We start from the raw sequence: 18,466 nt of genomic DNA on the forward strand, positions 1-18,466 counted from the left end.
TCCAGTGCACGGCTGAGCTCACCCTGAATGGCTGGATCGGAAGGCCTTGGGTTGCAGAGAGGGTGGTTGGATATTGAAGGACAATCTGCAAAGGAGAAGGGGAAATGGGTGTGCTGGATGGACAGCTGGAGAAGTCTGTCCAGAGCCTGGGACCCAGTGCAGACGCAGAGCTGGCATGGGGAATCCGGTGACACGGCCACCGTGGAAGTGGGCAAAGTCAAAGGCTTCAGACAGGCATGGAGGGGCTGGTCTAAAACGATCCTCCTTTTCCTTTAATCCTAGCAACTGCTGGCTTACGGGGTGGGGGAATGAGATCTGTGGTGGCGGCGAGGAGAGACAGGGATTTTAATTAAGCCCTCTTTCTGGGAGAGGGGAGTAGCCGTCTCTGTAGGACGGTGAGCATTGTCATCTCAGGCAGCTCAGGCTGCTGTAACGAAACACCATTGACTGAGTGGCTTATGAACAACAGGAATTTGTTTCTCCCAGTTCTAGAGGCTGGAAGGCGGGATCAGGGTGCCGCATGGGGGGATTCTGGTGTGGGCCCCTTCTTGGTTCGCGCACGCCTTCTCTCTGGCCCTGACACAGTGGGAGGGCAACGGATTTGCTGGGCTCCTTTCTGAGGCACAAACCCCATTCACGGGGCTCCAGCCTCGGGACATCATCACCTCCCAAAGACCTCCTGACAGCATCACATTGAGGGTGAGGATTTCAACCTGTGTTTTGAGGGACAGGCGGGCAGTTCGTAACCGTCACCCTCTTTGTGTATTTCTGACTCAACATTGAGTCTGCATTCGGCTCTCCAGGGGACAGAACCTGTGTGGACACTGAGCGAGGTCAGAGCTGCAAGCATGTACACATCGCGGGCAGGGGAGCTGCCAGGGGTGCGAGAACGGGGTTTCAACGTCAATCGGAGCTGCTTTCCTGGCAGATGCACTCATAAGCTATCCTGGCAACATTTGCTTTTCACAAAGAGTCGATCAGGCAGTGGGGGCAGCAGATGGTATTGCCAGAAGCTTGGAACTGATGGGCAGCAGAGAAGGGGCAGAGGCCACGACCTTGGGGTGGGCAGCAGTGCCAGGTGTCTGCCCTCCAGGCCTCACGCCTGTGACTGTAGAGACCAAGCCGACCGGGGCTTGCCGGCCAGTGTGGCTCTCATGCAGGTGATTATTGGGGCTTTCTATGTAATGTTCCCTCAGCCCCATTCCCACCCCACCAGTTTCTGTGCCTAGCAGAAATCATGCTGTGTCTCCTTGATGAAGCATTGAGTTTCCTATGAAGGTGTAGAAATAGCACGATTTGGCTCATGTCAAAATACTTTGCAGTGAAGCTGCACAGAAGAGGATTCTAGGCTTCCATTTGACGTTTTAGACAATGCCTGAGTGTTACAGGACCCTTTTGCTTGTTAAAAAGCACCAGATGAGAAAGGCTACTGGTTAATAAAGGAGACTTTTTACATTAGCGCAGAGAGGGTGGCTTGAGATAAATTCAGCGTAACGTAGGTGTGTTTGTAAGCCGTCTAAAGGACCATCTCTCTGCTGGCGACACATGTTTTCCGGTATTGGTTTTGTTCTGAAAAAGGATGACTGGCATTCGGTAGAATCATTCCAAAATTCACCTGCAAGGCATCTACATGGTGCCTTGTTTTCTTCTGACATTCTGGACAGCACAAGGAATTATTCTTGTCTTCAGCACTAGCAGGAGACTTCTCCTGAACTCCTGCTCCTCTTTGGCGTTGTAGGTGTGAAGGGGTCAGAGTGACCCTGTCTTCATGGAGCTTTCAGATACCATGGGGACAGTGTGGCATGAGTGTCAGGCTCGGGTGGGACGGAGGCTTTCCCCAGAAAACAGCTGCCGGTTCCAGGACAGTCCTCGACCACTCCTCCCTCTGTTCCTCCATGTCATGTCTGAATTAAGGCTCTTCTATCATAGCTGGGGTGTCATGTTAACTGGAAGTGTGCTTTTGTTCTGGGAAGTAAATAAACTAATGGTACATTTGCCAAGGACTGAGATTTGATTTGATGAATCCAGTGGGGAAAAGGAGAAGGGGCTTGGCTGGGTGGGGACGTGTGTGATGGGAGTAGAAAGGAGGAGCCATGCAGGCTGGTGGGATGTAGGGGCCACGCCCGCATTTCCATGGGATCCGTCGATGTTTGTGCCATTAGACCTGAACCTCTGTGTCCACTTCTAAAACCTGCATAATGAGGAAACCCCTGATGGGCCTGAGTTGTTACTTCCCACAGCCATTGCTGGGAAGTGCCCCAGACGCCTCTCCTGGCTGGTGACGGCCGCGGACCTGGACACTGGGTTCGTCCTGAGCTCTGAGAGGGGCTTGGGCTCCACGCGCAGCAGGCACCTGTGCATCCCTTTGGACGTGAGATGTTGGCACTCGGCTTGGAGGCCACCGCGATCTGGGTGTGGTCAGGACTGGCTCATCCTTTGGGGAGACAGCACCTGCCCGGGGGCCCCTCTGAGGTGCGTAGCCCTGCACTGACCTCACAGGATGCCCTGTCCTGCGGGGACTTCCTGCCATTCCCCTGGACTCTCAGGCGTGGGAGCCAAGTGTGGTGTGTGTGTCCTGCTCGTGTGAAGACCCGAGGCACTGCGTGGGTTCGTTTCCAGGGGGCCGTTGGCATCTGGGGGCCTGTGGGTGTCTTTCCACTGGCAGGAAATAATGGGTGGCCCATGTTACCTTTTTTGTCTATTTTTGCCAAAAAGCCCTAATGCCAATGTCGCTGTCCCACTGTGGGAACCGCCCGTCTCAGGCTCACTGGCCCTCCTGTTTCTGGGCTGTTGCAGGGTTGTGTTGGGATAACTGTGTTAACTTCGTTTGAATTTTCTTCTTGTTCCTTTGGAATAAGTGTTGATAGCTTGTGCTGCTTGTTCACCCCAGAGGTGACGGTGTCCTTTAGGCCTGGCAAAGCACAGCGGTGCAGGGAGGTGCTGGGCCTCAGCCTCTCGTGTCGTCCGCAGCCCTCACCGCACGTCTGCTCTTCGCTCCTCGTGCACACGGCCGGGATCACGGGCTGCTCGCTCTGCTGTTTGAGATCCTCAGAAAAGGTGGTGTTTACACTGAAGGGAGAATTGGCAGTGTGCGGCTGATTTTAAATAGGAGGAAAAGACGGTAACAGAATGAGCAATGCTTAGCACTTAGTCTTAGGCTTGAGAAATTGTGTTTTAGAAGCAAGGTATCCTCAACTCCGGTTTTCTTCAAATTAAATCTTTTAAAGGGTTCACAAATATAGCTAAAGCCTAAAACTATGCAACAGAGGGCCTAGAGCCCAAGCCACTGCCACCTCTGACTCCAAGACACCTCAGAAACTTGGTCCTCCTCCTCAGAGAATCCCCCATCTGCTCCTCCCTCCACACTCCTCTTCCTCCCCCTCCCTTTCCCTGGACAGTCCTCCCCTCCCCCCCCCATTCCCTGGACAGTTTTCTTCTTCTTCCCCCCTCCCCCTCCCTGTCCTTGGGCAACCTCCTTGGACCTCTGCTTGAAAGTCACTGGTCTGTGGGGCTGCCCATTTGACAGACGAGCATGCTGAGGCCCAGGCACAAGTGACTGACTCAGACCCACGCAGAGGCTGACCCAGCGCGGATGCCGTCTCCGGCCTCCCGTGCCACCGGGTTGTCCCTAATGGAAGAGAATCAATGCTGCTGCTTCACTGATCTCCAGGGAAAGCTGGTCGATAACAGGTTATGAACATGGGAATGTTTTGGAAAAGCCGTCGTCCACTTGTCAGCTCCATCTCTCCTGCCCAGAAGATGTAGGGAGAACCTGCCTTCAGCCCACCCTCATCCCGTAACAGAACAGAGGACAAAGGGGCAGTAGTCCCAAGTCCTGTCAGTGTCCTCTGGAAACCCCCGTTTCCCTCCTCATGGTGGAAGTGGAAACCATCCCGCTGGATGATCTTCCCGGGGAGACCCTCCACCCTGAAAGCGAGGAATCTGGTTTGAGCACACACATTCTTGGTGCCATCACTTTCTGCAGCTGAACCCTGCATACGTGGCCCATTAATCTTGCTCGTCCGGTGTTACTGGGTCCTGGGAGTTTCTGTGGGCTGATGGCAAGTGTTTACCATTGTGTTTAGAGAGGAGAATAGAACTTTATTGTGTCAAAATCAGATGATAACCATTGCCATGTGATTCCTTGGGTTGGTTGGGGCAGGGGATGCTCAAGCTTCTTCTGAGGGCTAAGTGCTTGTTTGAGAGAGTCTCACTTTGTCGCCCAGGCTGGAGTACAGTGGTGTGATCTTGGCTCACTGCAACCTCCGCCTCCTGGGTTCAAGCAGTTCTCCCTGCCTCAGCTTCCCGAGTAGCTGGGATTATAGGTGTGTGCCACCACGCTTGGCTAATTACAAAAATTTTTAATATAGGCAGGGTTTTGCCATATTGGCCAGGCTGGTCTTGAACTCCTTACCTCAAGTGATCGGCCCACCTTGGCCTCCTAAAATGCTGGGATTACAGGCTTGAGCCACCGTGCCCGGCCTGATCCTGACATCTTTTAAAACTGCCTTCACCTACCAAAAACCAGTCTATGCTTGAAAATCAGGCTTGAAGAGCCTAGGAAGGAGGAGAGGGATATAGTTCAGCTAGGTAAATAACTATGCGTATGTTAAAAATAGGGGCCAAAATCTACCCCAAATGTTAACTCTTCCGCTTTGCCTTTGCGTTTTATATCCATTTATGGTTATCCATTCAGTATCAAGATTTCTGAAGATTCTTTTGATAATTATGGACAAATTACTGTTAAAACTCAGCTGCATTTGTAACACTCTAAAGAACTAATTGGATGACATTATTTTTCTTGGAGGCATTTTGGATAGTTACATAATTAATGTTTATCTCTTTGCCAGATTTTTTTTTTTCCAGAACAGAAACCTGAAAAGAAACATTCCCTTGCATTAAGAGCTATTTCACTGTGTGACAACCAATTTTTGAATGTGAGAACAAGATCATCGTGTATTTTTGGGATAATTCTTGCTTAATAGTGATAATGCCAAGTGTTAAAATTATGGAACAATTTGATTCTTTGAAAATTACTATTTGCCTGCTCACCAGGTGGGAGCTGATGAGAACGTGGATGTAAAAATTAAACTGTTTTTAGCTTGTATAAAAAAAGTTAAAAAAAAAAAAAAAACTGTTTTGTGCTACTACTGAAGTTGCTTAGCTGTGGAAATGAGGTTATTGCAGGCACCTAGAATTTTATCTCCTTCACTTCCACAATGGGAAGAAATTCTCCAACAAGCACAGGAATCTGACTTTCTGATATTGAGACTCCTAGGCATCAAGCCCCATGGAAGGGGTGGTGATTACGTGAGCGTTGATGTTGATGTGGGCATCCTCTAAGCTGGACGCAGGGAGCAGGGAATGGCAGAAAGAATAGGCCCCTCAGGAGCCATGGGAAAATAAAGTGTTGGCAGCAGTGGTGGTGAGGGTTGGTGTCAGGGGCCAGGAAGAGGTGGTGAAGGGAGCATGTGCCTCAAGGCAGCCCTGGAACCCGCGGTCCCTGCAGTGAAGTCTTGTCTGCAGGGGACGTGGACTGCCATGCAGCGAGGCCCACAGACAGCCTAGACTTGGCTGCCTCAGAACTCTGGTGGACGTTGCAAATGGCCCCACAGCGTTGCAGTGCACATTCTTCAGACAGAAAGAAGACGCTTGGAACTGTTCCCGGCACAAAGCCAGCACCCTGTGAACAGTGGCCGCTGCTGTTGTGACTGAGTGCCGTCCAACTGGGGGCATTTGCTCTGCTCAGTTCACTTAATTGGGCCAGGAATGGGGTTGCCCGGCCTTCAACAAGTTTGACGGATTGAACGAGGACTCAGTCGATAATGTACTCTGTAAATATGCTCTCCCGGCTAGAGTGAGCAAAGCCCAGGGAGCGGGTGGTTTTTCAGTATTAGCCAGGTGTTTGTGGCGGGGCCAGCTGTGCGACTGCCAGAGCAAATGTGACCAGGAAGCCTCTGTCCCCCCAAGGTGGCCAGCGTTCCTGTTATACGTGCCGTAAGCAGAAGGTGGGCACTGCTGGGCAACTTGCTCATGTTCCTGTTTTCTGATTGGAAATTCAAGGTTTCTGAGCATCTTACATTGAATTTGTACATTGCTGAGACTGTACACATTTCAACACTTGTTTTTTTCTGCTTTTCGGATCTATACAACCTGGCATTTGGCCGTGGCTTCCAGGACAGGCTGGATGCAGAGTGAAGCCCTCTCCTCACTGTCAATGCCTGCCGATGTCTTTTTGTATAAACTTTGTATTTCTTGAGACTTTCAATTAGGTTTTTACATAACTAGACTTTTAAAATTGCCATGCACATAACTCTACCAGTTACAATCGTGAGCTAACATGGCTTTTTGGTTTTACTTTGATGAATGTTTAACATTTGCATCCTGGATGTGGGGGTGGAGGTCATTTATCTGCTTTTCATTTCCTTCTTGGTTCTACTTACCTGAAAGTCACTAAGGTGTGGAAGGCGTGGTACAGGGTAAACTGCAGGCCGCACTGTGGCACGGTGGACAAGAGGCACAGGCTGCAGTGGTGTGCACAGTGGATGAGAGAAAAGAGGAGACTTCCATCCTCGAGGGAAACACACAACAATTTAAAAAACTGATCATCTAGCTTACATGAGGTCCAACAAATTCAGTTTGCAAAGTTTAACTTCCAAGTTAACTTAGTAATTTTTCCCCTAAGTCATTAATTTAGTAGCTTACGTTTAAATATATTTCTTTTGTCTAAAGCAAGTCATAAATTCTAAAATGAATGACTAAACATGTAACAATTTAGGCATACAGCACCTGAAGGCAAAACCGCCAGTATGCTAAAACATTGGACATAGATGCTTTAAAAATATAATGTAGCATTCTTGCAGTGCATGTGCTGTTAGCATGTAACTTGGTGAGTAGTTTTGAGCTATGTTTGTAGGAATGTGAATCTTGAATACTTCAGGGCACCACTGCAGATGTGTGCGTGAGATGTATAAATACTGAATGTTCTTCTCCCTTCCCTTAAATGAAAAGCATTAGCTCCCTTTTATTTTTATTTTTAATTTTATTTTTTTTGAAGTGGACTCTTGCTCTTGTTGCCCAGACTGGAGTGCAGTGGCACAATCTCAGCCCACTGCAACTTCTGCTTCCCGGGTTGAAGTGATTCTCCTGTCTCAGCCGCCTGAGTAGCTGGGATTACAGGGACCTGCCACCATGCCCGGCTAATTCTTGTATTTTTATTAGAGATGGGGTTTTGCCATATTGGCCAGGCTGGTCTCAAACTCCTGACCTCAGGTGATCTGTCCACCCCGACCTCCCAAAGTGCTGGGATTACAGGCGTGAGCCACTGTGCCCGGCCAGCTCCCTTCAGTAATGATTTATACAGTTTTTGCTTTTTGTTTTTTTGAGACAGGGTCTCACTCTGTCGCCCAAGCTGGAGTGCAGTGACGCAAATCTTGGCTGACTGCAGCCTTCACCTCCTGGGCTCAGGTGATCCTCCCACCTCAGCTTCCTGAGTAGCTGGGAATAGACACATGTCACCATGACCAGCTAATTTTTTTTTTTTTTTTTTTTTTTTTTTTTTTTTTTGTATTTTTAGTAGAGACTGGGTTTTGCCATGTTTTCCAGTCTGGTCTTGAGCTCCTGGGCTCAAGCGATCTGCCCGCCTCGGCCTCCCAAACTGCTAGGATTACAGGCGTGAGCACCACATCTGGCCCATTTTTTTTTTTTTTTTTCCTTACAGGATTAGAAGTCGACTTTCAGAAAACTCTTCAACCTCGTAAACTTGATTTTCTACAATAATATGCCTCTAGGATTAAAACAAGATGGAAACAAAGAAGTATGTGTGGACTGCAGTTAAAAGTTTTCAACACAACATAGTTTAGGAGAGTTGACATTTACAAAGAGCAGGAGGCCCGTTCAGTGCCTTCTAGGCATTGGGAACGGCGGTCTGTGGGCGACCCTAACGTGTGCGGTGTCCTGAGACGTGATCGTGGTGCTCACGCTTTTACCGAGGGCCTCCCGGGAGTACCAGAGGCTCTTCTCCTGCAGTCGGCCAGCCGGGCAGCAGCTGCTGGAGAAGGAACAAACAGTAAAAGACAGATGTACACGGTGTTATTATGGCAGAGAGGTTAAAACCAGGCTCACTTTGTTCTCTCACTTTGTTCTTACAGTTTTAAAAAAACTAATAACGAAGTCCTTAAATATGTATTGCGTTTCAGGATTTTCAAGTAGTTGTGGGTGTGTCTGTCTCTCTCTCGCTCCCGTTCGGGTGCTCCCTGCGAAGAGAGCTCAGAGAGGCCACCTTTCCTTGTTGAGGTGACAGGGCCTGGAGAGGTGTGAACCCTGAGGTGGGGGGTTGACTGACTGGGGGGAGGCTGGGTCAGCGTGGGGATCCACCCCCACTCCACGTTCCTGTAGGGAATCCACAGTTCTAAGTCTTTGTGATATGGGTAAAATGAACCTGGAAGAGGTGTTATTTTTTCAGAAGTAAGTGCCATGCTATTTTTTCCTCATACTTCTCCGTGTTTAAGCAGCATTGAAAGATAAGGCACTAGTAGCATGTTGGTTTGGAAACAATCTTGTTGATTATTTTAAGTTGAATCTGATATTAAGGTTGTCTGGTAACAGAAGTTTTCCTTTAACAACATGGAACTCTGTTGAATCTGTTGCCCCATTGGCTGAGCCGTCTGAAGTCAGTGCGGTGGCACCTGAAGAGTCGGCTTCCGCTTGGAGGAAGCCGCTGGATTGGCAAGAGGCACCGTCCTTGATTGAGGGAGTGAGGCGCCTTTGCAGGGACCCCACTGCGGTTCTCTCCTGCCCCTGCAGCTCTCTCCTGCCCCCTGCTGGCTGGCCAAGCAGATACGCGACAGTGTGCTCAGCGTGAATGTTCACGGAGTAGGCCGAGGCTTTTGTTCCAGAAACATTGACTTCAGAAATGGCCCGCAGTGTGTGTTGAGCATGGCAAGAAAGACTTACGTGTGTCTTAAACCTCTTGAACAAAGCAAGTTGATGTTTCAAATGTATCTCGAAGGCTAATGACTTTGCTATGGTCAATATTCAGGAGAAAATAGGGTTTGATGAAATAGATAGGAGTGGCAAGTGAGGTGCTTGTGCCCCGTATGACTAAGCGATGTCCTGGCCATTCCACACCACGGCCTCTGAGCAGCCAGCGTGCAGATACTGGATCAATTTAGATGGGACTCCTGGAGCTGTCAGCCGCCCGGGAGAAGCACGAGGAGTTCTGTGTGCCCATGATCATGGTTCCTGCTACTGTGTCCAACAACGTGCCGGGTTCCGATTTCAGCATCAGGGCAGACACAGCCCTGAACACTATCACCAACATAAGTCCGTGTGCGCCCCGCCAGGTGGCGCTGGCTGACTCTAACCTGTGGGCCCCCGCCCTTTTTATCTACCGAGCGCTAGAAACAGCCTTTTACAAATATCCTGAATGAGAGCTTCTGGTTATTTCGCCGCCCTCCCCCCCCCCCCCCACGAAAAGTAGGATTTTAGACTCTGAACATTTTTGATCTCACTCCCAAAAAGTTTTATCGCCTCTTCTTCTGTGTGGCCACCGGCGGGGACGTAGCCTGGCCAAGACCCCGGGAGTGCCCGTGAGTACCTACAGCGCTGAGGAGGGCTGGGCTGCAGTCTCCTGTGATTGCACCAGCATTAAAATCTGCTTTTTAAAAATTATTATTAATGCTGAGCCTAAATTTTCTTTGAGCCTCCAATACCCATTATGATGAACCCCTGCCTTGACGCTGAGGGTAGAAATTGAACTGAATATTTTGTAATTGTAGTCATTGTCCTGAACGCACCATTGCATTTGTTTTCTCTTTGGTCTTGGCTGTTGACCTCATTTTCCCCTTTGTAAAGTGGGGATGTTAAATTACATCTAAGGCAATATTGGGGCTAATTTTTTTGCCAAAAGACAATAATAAAACATAGAAATATATTCTTCTGTTTTTTGTTTTGTTTTGCTTTGTTTTCTTTGTTTTACTTTTCTTTTTTTTTTTTTTTTTTTTTGAGACGGAGTCTCGCTTTGTGGTCCAGGCTGGAGTGCAGTGGCCGGATCTCAGCTCACTGCAAGCTCCGCCTCCCGGGTTTACGCCATTCTCCTGCCTCAGCCTCCCGAGTAGCTGGGACTACAGGCACCCGCCACCTCGCCCGGCTAGTTTTTTGTATTTTTTTAGTAGAGACGGGGTTTCACCGTGTTAGCCAGGATGGTCTCGATCTCCTGACCTCGTGATCCGCCCGTCTCGGCCTCCCAAAGTGCTGGGATTACAGGCTTGAGCCACCGCGCCCGGCCTGTTTTACTTTTCTTTGTGAGACAAAGTCTTACTCTGTCACCCAGGCTTGAGTGCAGTGGTGTGATCTCGGCTCACTGCAGCCTCGACCTCCTGGGCTCAGGTGATCCTCCCGCCTCAGCCTCTCGAGTACCTGGGACCGCAGGCACGTGCCGCCGTTTCCGGCTACAAGAAATACACGCCTACCCCCACGTTTGTGTGTCACACTTGGTGATTCACGTGGGAGTCTGAAGATCCGTACCTAATGCAGGAAGTATTTCATTTTTAAAAAATTTGATGTCTAAAATTTTTCACTAATTCTCAAGTTTTAATTTTTCTTGTGCGACTTAGTTCTCACGAACATTTTTCAAAGTTTTCTATTTTGTTTTTGTTTTTTGTAAACCCTTGGCATGAAACTTATTTCTAGCGCTGGTAAATAAAAAAACAAGCTTTTAACATACAGCTCATATGGTAAGTAATGCTTAGCACTCGTTTCTTGCTTTTCTGAGCGTCTTAAACTTTCTTCACTTCCTTTGTGAAGGAAACCTGTCCAGGTCTTCCCGTGTTCACTGGCTTTGGGGGCAACGTTCACCTTATTTTTGGCAGTCACTAATCTCTGACCTAGATGTTGCTTCTGCTCTGCTCTGCTGGTGATGGGCGTCACGGCTTTGCTGCTGCAGGGCTGGCCCGGCTCTGGGCTTACCTTCGTGCTGGGAATGTGAACATGAGTGTGTTTCACAGAGAGGATTCCAGCATGGCTTTCACTGTTCTTTCACCTGCTTTAGCTGGATTTTTGGGTCTGTGAAAGTTGGGTGTGCAATGGGAGGGATTGAAGCTTCTTTTTTCACTAATTGTTACCTAATTGGAACTTACCCAGAGGGAATGGGTGGAGAATTTGAGAGCAGTCACTGCAGTTAGATGAGCATCTGAAGATGTGGGACAAAGCTGGTGTTGATCACCCTGTGACTTTTTTATTTTCAAGTTTCCACACAAAGCATAGATCCTTGTGGTGTGTGATGTACACTTTCAGGCATGAAGAAAATCTCCCTTTAATTCCAGGGTCCTCCGCTATAAATAACTTTTTTTTTTTCAGATTGTAAATATGTAACAAACGTGTAGGGTCAAAATTTGAAAACCAAAATACGTGAGCCAGACACCCCGCAAATGATCAGTTCCACCCGCTTTGACTTCCCTTGGAGGGACTGTGTGATTTATTATGCGATTGTTTTAAATTCAGTTTTTCATTCATTCCAGTTTCTCAAAGCTAGGTTAAACAATTTCATTTTCTTTTCTTTTTTTTTTCTTTTTCTTTCTTTTTTTTTTTTTTTTTGACAGGGCCTCTGTTTCCCGGGCTGGAGCGCAGTGGTGCAATCACGATTGACTGCAGCGTCGACCTCCCAGGCTTAGGCGATCCTCCCACCTCAGCTTCCTGAGTAGCTGGGACTACACGTGCTTGCCACCATGCGTGGCTAATTTTTTGTATTTCTACAGAGACGAGGTCTCCCTGTGTTGCCCAGGCTGGTCTCAAACTTCTGGGCTCAAGCAGTCCCCCCGTCTTGGCCTCTCAAAGCCACAGGGGTTATAGGGATGAGCCACCGTGCTGGGCCTTAAGTTAACGGATTACAATAGAGAAAGAACTGGAGTGTGTAGTTAGTTGAGCCTCCCGTTGGCCAGGCACAGCCACCTTGGTAAGTGTTTGTGTGTGTCCTCATTGCCCTTCTGATCCCGAGCTCCGAGGAATGAGGCTGTCTTGGGAGTGCCGTGGTTCTAGCCTCGTGATGGGTGAGTGACGCCGGCTGATCGAGGTCACCCTGGCGAATGCTGCAGCTGCTCGGGAGCTGGGGCAGGGACGAGAAAGCCGCTGAAGATCCCTCTGTGGACCCCTAAAGGGAGAGGGGTCGAGATGTGAACATGGCAGCTGTTTTCTCCAGAGCCCTGTTTACTGATGGCCAAACAGGGTGAATCCTGAGAAGGTTTGGATTTGGGTCTGAACTGGGCTCGCCTGGCTGTAGAACACAGGAGCTGGTGGCGAACTCAGGAAATGAGGGCGTGAGGCGACTTGACGTGGATGGCTCTGGGTCCCTCCAGCCACTGTCCTGAAGCCGTCGGAGCCTGAGGATGTGTGGGAGTGAGCGTCTCTTTCCTGTCTGGCCAACACCCTCTGTGACCCGTGACTCATGGCCCGGCCCTGGGCAGCATTTATGTTTGAGGTCTGTGGATGGCTCCAGTTGTTCAGTAAATTTGGTGATTCTCATTGGGGTGATTGTGCCCCAGGGAATGTTTGCGCCATCCAGGGAGGTTTCTGGTTAGAACTGGGAGAAGGGATGCTCCCAGCACCTGGGACTGCGGACAAGGGACGCTGCGAAAAGTTCCTCCAAGCACAGGGCGGGCTCCATAGCAGGAGTCTGGCTCAGGACGTGGCCCTGTTGTGGTTCAGAAGCCCTGGGCGGATCTGATGTGGTGAAGTCGTCATCGTCACTTGTGATTTCCTTCTTGCCAGCATTGATGCTTAGCGGACGCCACAGCCCCTCAGAATCTATGTGGCGCTGGTGAGTGGGTCTTTCTGGCAAAACAGAATGAATGAAATACCTCAGAGCAGGTGTTACACATTCTCAGGATATGGCTGCAGGGAGTTTCGGTTGGACTCCTTTCACTCTTTAGTGCTGGCTGGTGCATTACTCTGTCCTGTAAGCTTGATCAGGTCACATCAGAAACAGTAGGTGCGTGCCACGCTGCTGTCAGGTTTCGCGAAGGTGGCGGTGACTACAGCCTTGTGAGTAATTCCTTGTCATAGTGGCCCTACTAAGGACCCAGGGGCCCGGCTGTGTTTGGTCTTGAGAGCTTTATGCTTTTCTGGGCAGGGTCTCTCCCCATCTTGAAGTCTTCCCTCCCCTTTTTTGGAGACTGAAGGAAGGAAAAGAGGAGCGACAGGGAAGAGGGGAGAGAGGATTTGCAGCAATGTGGCCATTCCCACAGATTTCAAGGCGGAGTTACGGAGCCGAGACACCCCCACCTGCCCTCTTGTGTGCCTCAGGCCCCTCCTGGCCCCAGGTCACCCACACCCTCTGGCTTCCAGCGAGAGCTTCTTGGAGAAGCAGCCAGCTCCCCGCGGCCAGTCTTGGTTAGTCCTGGGCTAGAGTATTCCACAGTAAAGGAGTGACATCACCTGTCTGAAGAGCATAAGGAGCCCCCCACGTGGTGGTGCTGACAGGGCCACATCCTGGGCACCAGGCCAGCCAATATCCCCAGATGAGTGTTTCTGGCTTGGAAGCAGGCTGGCATTTGGATTGAAGTCCTGCAAAAACTGCCATGGCCAGAGCCTGCAAGGCAGAGCCTGTACAGAGCAGCCCAAGAGCTGGGCATGTGCTGGGTCTGGGTGGACGCGGAGGACGTGCCATGGGGCACGGGGGCCCCTGCTCACAGCTCACCTCGTGGTCACCCAGCACTGACCCACCCATCTTACCCTGCTACCCACCATGCTGTGAACTCACCTGCCACGCATCTGCACCCACTGTCCGAAGCCCTCGGCCCACACGGGCTCCTGGCCTTGGGATGCTTTGGGTTGCACCAGGGCTGCAGAGCCTGGCTCTCTCACTGTCCAACTCTCCTGGGGAGATGTGGGCCCCGCCTTGCATCCCAACAGTAGCATTTCTGCAGCAGATGTGGGGATATTCACAGTAAGAGGGACACGTCCAAGCCATAAATAGTTGATTTTGCCACCAAGTGGATGACAAAAACACCTTGCTGTGTGGGGCCGCTTGGAGCTGGGAACAGTGGGCGTGTGGACCTTTCCTGTTACCTTGGTTAACACCCTGAGGTGGAGCCTGAAAAAGCCCGGTGTACACGGGCTCAAGAACCGCTCCCCTTTCTGACAACAGAGCCCATTTCCCAGTGGAACCTCAGAGCAGCAACTCAGGTTCTTGCTCGCCTGTGTGGCTTTGCGTGTGACTTCCCGCCGGAGAGCAGAGATGTGGCATGGGGCTGAGTGTGGCCCACCGGTAATCCAGCTGCCGGCCTCCTTCCCTGCCTGCGCGTGGAGGCTGCCTCTGCACGATGAAGGCAGTCACTTAGTGTGGTCCTTACAGCTGTGTGCCCCATCCCACTGATCGTGGACTGCCTACAGAAAGCTACAGGGACTGGCTTTGCCTTCAAATGTCCTGACCGCCCTGGCCTCGCTTACCCACGATGAGATGCCGAGAGCTGAGCTGTCCCGCTCGTGACTAACTTGCCGCTGCCTGCAAGCTGCTCTGTTGCCGGCCTCACACCCACCCTGCTGTGCTGCCTGCACGCCTCCCCTTTCAAGAGGACCTGGGCTGTGCCCAGGCAGTCCCCTGTGTTGCTAAGGCCTGTCCTGCTCCCACATGGCCTCCAGAGCTCCCCTTGGTCCCCTGACCCACATGAACCGGCTTCCCCTGATGACTCAGGTCCCTGCTGTCCCTTCCTGGACCTCAGTGGAGGCCCTGGGGCTGGCATGTGAGCACCCAGCACCCCCGCTAACTGCTTGGCCCTGCTGCTTCAGGCTTACAAGAGCACGTGCGACATGGCTGAGGCGCAAGGCCACCACCGGGAGCTTTGCATCCCCCTGTGTGTGGTGCCGGCCACGATTAACAACAATGTCCCAGGCACAGAAATAAGCCTGGGCACCGACACTGGCCTGACTGCTGTTGTCCAGGTAAGAGAACCCCGTTTCCTCCCATTGCTTTCTTTATTTTATTTTAGCAATTTGTTTCTTCTGTGCTAAGAATGAGCCAGATTTATTATTACTCTTCCCCCCCCCCCTTTGTTAGCTTGGCTTTATGTCAGTCACACTGGCCAGAACAGGGTAAATTTTTTAGCTTCTCTGCCTTAGGGAGAACCTGTCTTTATTGATTAAAAGTGAGATGATATATCCAGTCCTTGGGGTTGTGTTTCTATCCCACCTAGACTAGGGGAGTTTTGAGCACCATTTCTCTGGAGCCGGCCTCTCCCGCCTGCGTTGAGTAGCGAGGCTGCAGGGCCAGCTGTGGGAACCTGCAGGAAGGGGTTTGAGTGCCTGGTACGTACGAGCTCTGGGACAGAGCTGTGCCCACTGGGGGCCGCTGCCTGGAACCACAGCCTTCCTGGTGAGATGAGAGGATCTTTAAAGAGCCGAGATCATGCCCTCCTGGGCAGGCAGTTTCACCAACATGTGCTTTGGGAGGAGTGGATTCTGCCGGTCATGGGCGTGGTGCTGACACCCGCATGGTGGCCCCTCCGGTCCCTGATAAGCTGACCCACCTCTATGGTCATGAGCTGGACATGAGGACCTGTGGGAGTTCCACAGGCCTTTGCTGCAGAGAGGGTCCTCACTCGGCTGCAGACAGGACAGTGGCCACCTTGGCATGTGGGGTCATGTCAGTGGATTGGCCGCCGGGTGTCTCCTGGAGAGCAGCCACTGGCCTTTAGCTTCGATGTTCACGTCTGAACCAGCTCCGGAGTTTGCGGTGGAAACTCCCAGCCCTGTTGGAGACTCCTTAGTTCAGCTTGGCACAGAACCTCGGAAAACAGCAGTTCTGTTCCGGGTTCTTCCTTCAGAACTGAGTTCCAGTGCAGGGAAGGGAGCGGAGGGGTCGTGAGGTCGGCTGCAGCCTCCTGTGCCTCCCACTCGAGTTGAGGGCCATCTCTCTCCTGGGCTTCTCCCTGTCGCCTTCCCTGGTGCTGTGCTGGCCTCGCAGAGGCTGGCCTTGGCTCGTTCCCTGGACTTTCTTGGGCCCCCGCGCTTGACCCCTGTTCACTGAATGCCATTAGGGTCCAGCTATCGCTGGCTTCGCTCTCCTTTAGCACCTTGTAGATGTCCACATATGCTTCCACCCTCGCACCCGGCACGCAGCGCAGCACTACCCCGGCCAGCGGCTGTGCTTTGCTGCAGGTCCCTTGCTGTAGCAGGGATGGGAGCCCCAACCCCTGCCCCGTCTGGCCACCGACTTCAGCAGAGGCTCGGCTGCCGTGAAGGATACCAGTCATGGGAAAACTGGCCTCCCTGCAGATTCACAGAGCAAGGTGGTTCTCACAGAGAAGTCAGTGGCTTTTTTCTACCTTAACACTGTAGCCAAACGCCACCTTATCTTTCACCACCAATTTATATTTCTTAACACCCATGGAGCAAAGTGCTGGTGATGTTTGAACTGTAGCCTGGGGCTCTCGCTCCCATGGGACTCCTTGGGGAATTTCCTAGCAGGATCGTGTGTGTGCCCTTGCAGGGGGTTGTGTCTGCTGGGCACATCCCATTGTGTGGCAAGAATGGCTGAGGTCACAGGCTCTGCCTGACGAGTGCCACTCACAACTGCTGTCCACGCAGGGCCACGCTTGGGATTGGCCGCCTTCTTGTCAGTGCTACTTTGACTAATTGCCTGAGGCACGGCCGGAGTGACTTGCTATTTTTAGAAGCTAATTCAGGCTTCAGATGCCATCTAGGTAATGAGGAGAGTGTTCAGGAAAGCTGTATCTAAGCTCCAGCAACGGCAGACTCTTCCGTCCCAGCTGTCACTGCATTTACACTCAGAGGAGCACACGGTTGGGGGCATGGCTCAGCTGTCAGGGCTCCACTGTTCCACACACCCACAGCTGCAGCCTGGCGGGACCAGAACTCAGACACGTTTGGGCACAAATCAGCCTCTTGGGAGAGCTGCTTTGCCTGCAGAATTCTTTTGCCATTAAGCAGCTGTCATTCTTTGAATGAGTGACAGTAATTCCCCACCTCAGGGTGGGCTGTGGGGGAGATTCAGTTGGAAAAATAACCCATGAGGCTTTGTGCCTCTGGAGGTCCTGATGCCCCACCCACATTTTCCTTCCCATGCCCGGGATGCTCTAAGACAAAGGGCAAATCTGAAAGCCTTACTGCATCTTAAGTCTTAGATCACAATGAGAGAGAGACCCAGTACAGGTGGAAAAGTGAAACCCTCAGAATTCTGCACTGGCCCTTCAAGAAGGCAGTTACAGGTTCTTTGGACCCTTGACGGGTTTCTGTCCTCTGTCCTTCCTAAGCACAAAGACGGGAATTCTTCCCATTGCCTGTTTCTCCCCCCATCTCGGCTTCTACACAATGCAAAGTGGCCCTCTAACTAGAGCCCGTGTTCAGTTTTGAATACATCAACCAATTATTTTGGGAGGAAAAGAATCTTCCAGAGAAACGAAGTATAGGTTGGAATGGTTTAATCAAGCCTGTGTTTATTCAACAAAGTGTGCTTTGAAATTTCATTCGAAGTACTCAAGTGAAAATTTCCCGTGGGTGTTAAACTTCAGTGAACAGACTCTCATGTGGCTCCTAGTCTCAAGCCCACACCCCCACTTCATCCTTTTACTCTTGGGTGAGTCCCACGGAGGCCGGTTAGGGAATCCTGCAGGATCAGCCCTTGACCCAGATGGACGGACGGATGGCTGGATAGACGGACAGCTGGCTGGCTGGCTGGGGAATACTGTGCTTGTGTCATTCAGAGACAAGCATTTCTTGAGCGCCTTCTGTGGGGGGCTCGGCCGGGTCCTGCTGATGGTGCAGTGGTGTAAGCCCAGCCCACAGTTCCTGCCCTCATGGAATGTGCAGCCTAGTGAGGACTGCAAGTCACATAACCACGAGGTAACTGCAGGGAGAGACACCGGGGTGATTTCTATGAAGAGAGGACATGGGGTGCCCCGAGAGCCCCTGACAGAGGGAACTTTGTGGTCCTAGAAACCAGGTGATGTTTTCCTAAGGAAATGGCATTTCCCTCTGGGTCAGAGCTGAGGAAGGTGCCTGTGTGTGTCCCGTGGCCGCTGTGACCCTGACCACACACCTGGGGCTGGAAAATAATCATCACTCTCCCACAGTTCTGGAGGGCGGGAGCCATGGGCTGAGGCCAGAGTGTGTGCTCCAGGAGAGTCCCTCGTGGCCCATTCAGGTGCCCAGAGCCCCGGGCCTTGCACGCCTTGTTCCCTGGCACCGCCTCCTCCCATGTGGGTGTGCAGCATCCTACTCCAGGGCCTCTGCACCCCTCATCTGCCGATGCAGGTGGTGGCACTTAGGGCCCACCTGGGTAGTCCTCAGGATTCACCTTTATCACCGCATGAGGGAACATTCCCAGGTTCCAGGCATTAGGACCGGGATTCCTTTGGGGGCTGCTCTCCCGCCCACCACTGTGCCTGAATGTGATGCACATAGCGGCCAGCATATGCAGAGGCCCCAGGAGGACCTGGGGTGGCTGGAGCTA

General features: G+C 51.4%; 1 protein-coding gene across 13 annotated transcripts in view; it reads left to right on the top strand.

The window, feature by feature from the left end:
- LOC135964664 (ATP-dependent 6-phosphofructokinase, platelet type) overlaps positions 1-18,466 on the top strand; it is a 46,182-nt gene that overhangs the window by 18,607 nt on the left and 9,109 nt on the right. For 7 of the 13 annotated variants that reach the window (XR_010577185.2, XR_010577186.2, XR_012417087.1 and 4 more), the window contains one exon: positions 11,601-14,937. The exons of 3 other annotated variants lie outside the window; for them this stretch is intronic. Coding sequence is in view for 2 of the 10 variants with exons in the window: in XM_074000312.1 (XP_073856413.1) it covers positions 14,806-14,937 (132 nt within the window). In the remaining 8 variants the exon portion in view is untranslated. The remainder of the gene's footprint in view (positions 1-11,600; positions 14,938-18,466) is intronic. 3 more of the 13 variants (XM_074000314.1, XM_074000315.1, XM_074000317.1) reach the window with 2 other exon arrangements.

This window comes from Macaca fascicularis, chromosome 8 (genome assembly GCF_037993035.2).
Source record: "Macaca fascicularis isolate 582-1 chromosome 8, T2T-MFA8v1.1".
Classification (NCBI taxonomy): domain Eukaryota; kingdom Metazoa; phylum Chordata; class Mammalia; order Primates; family Cercopithecidae; genus Macaca; species Macaca fascicularis.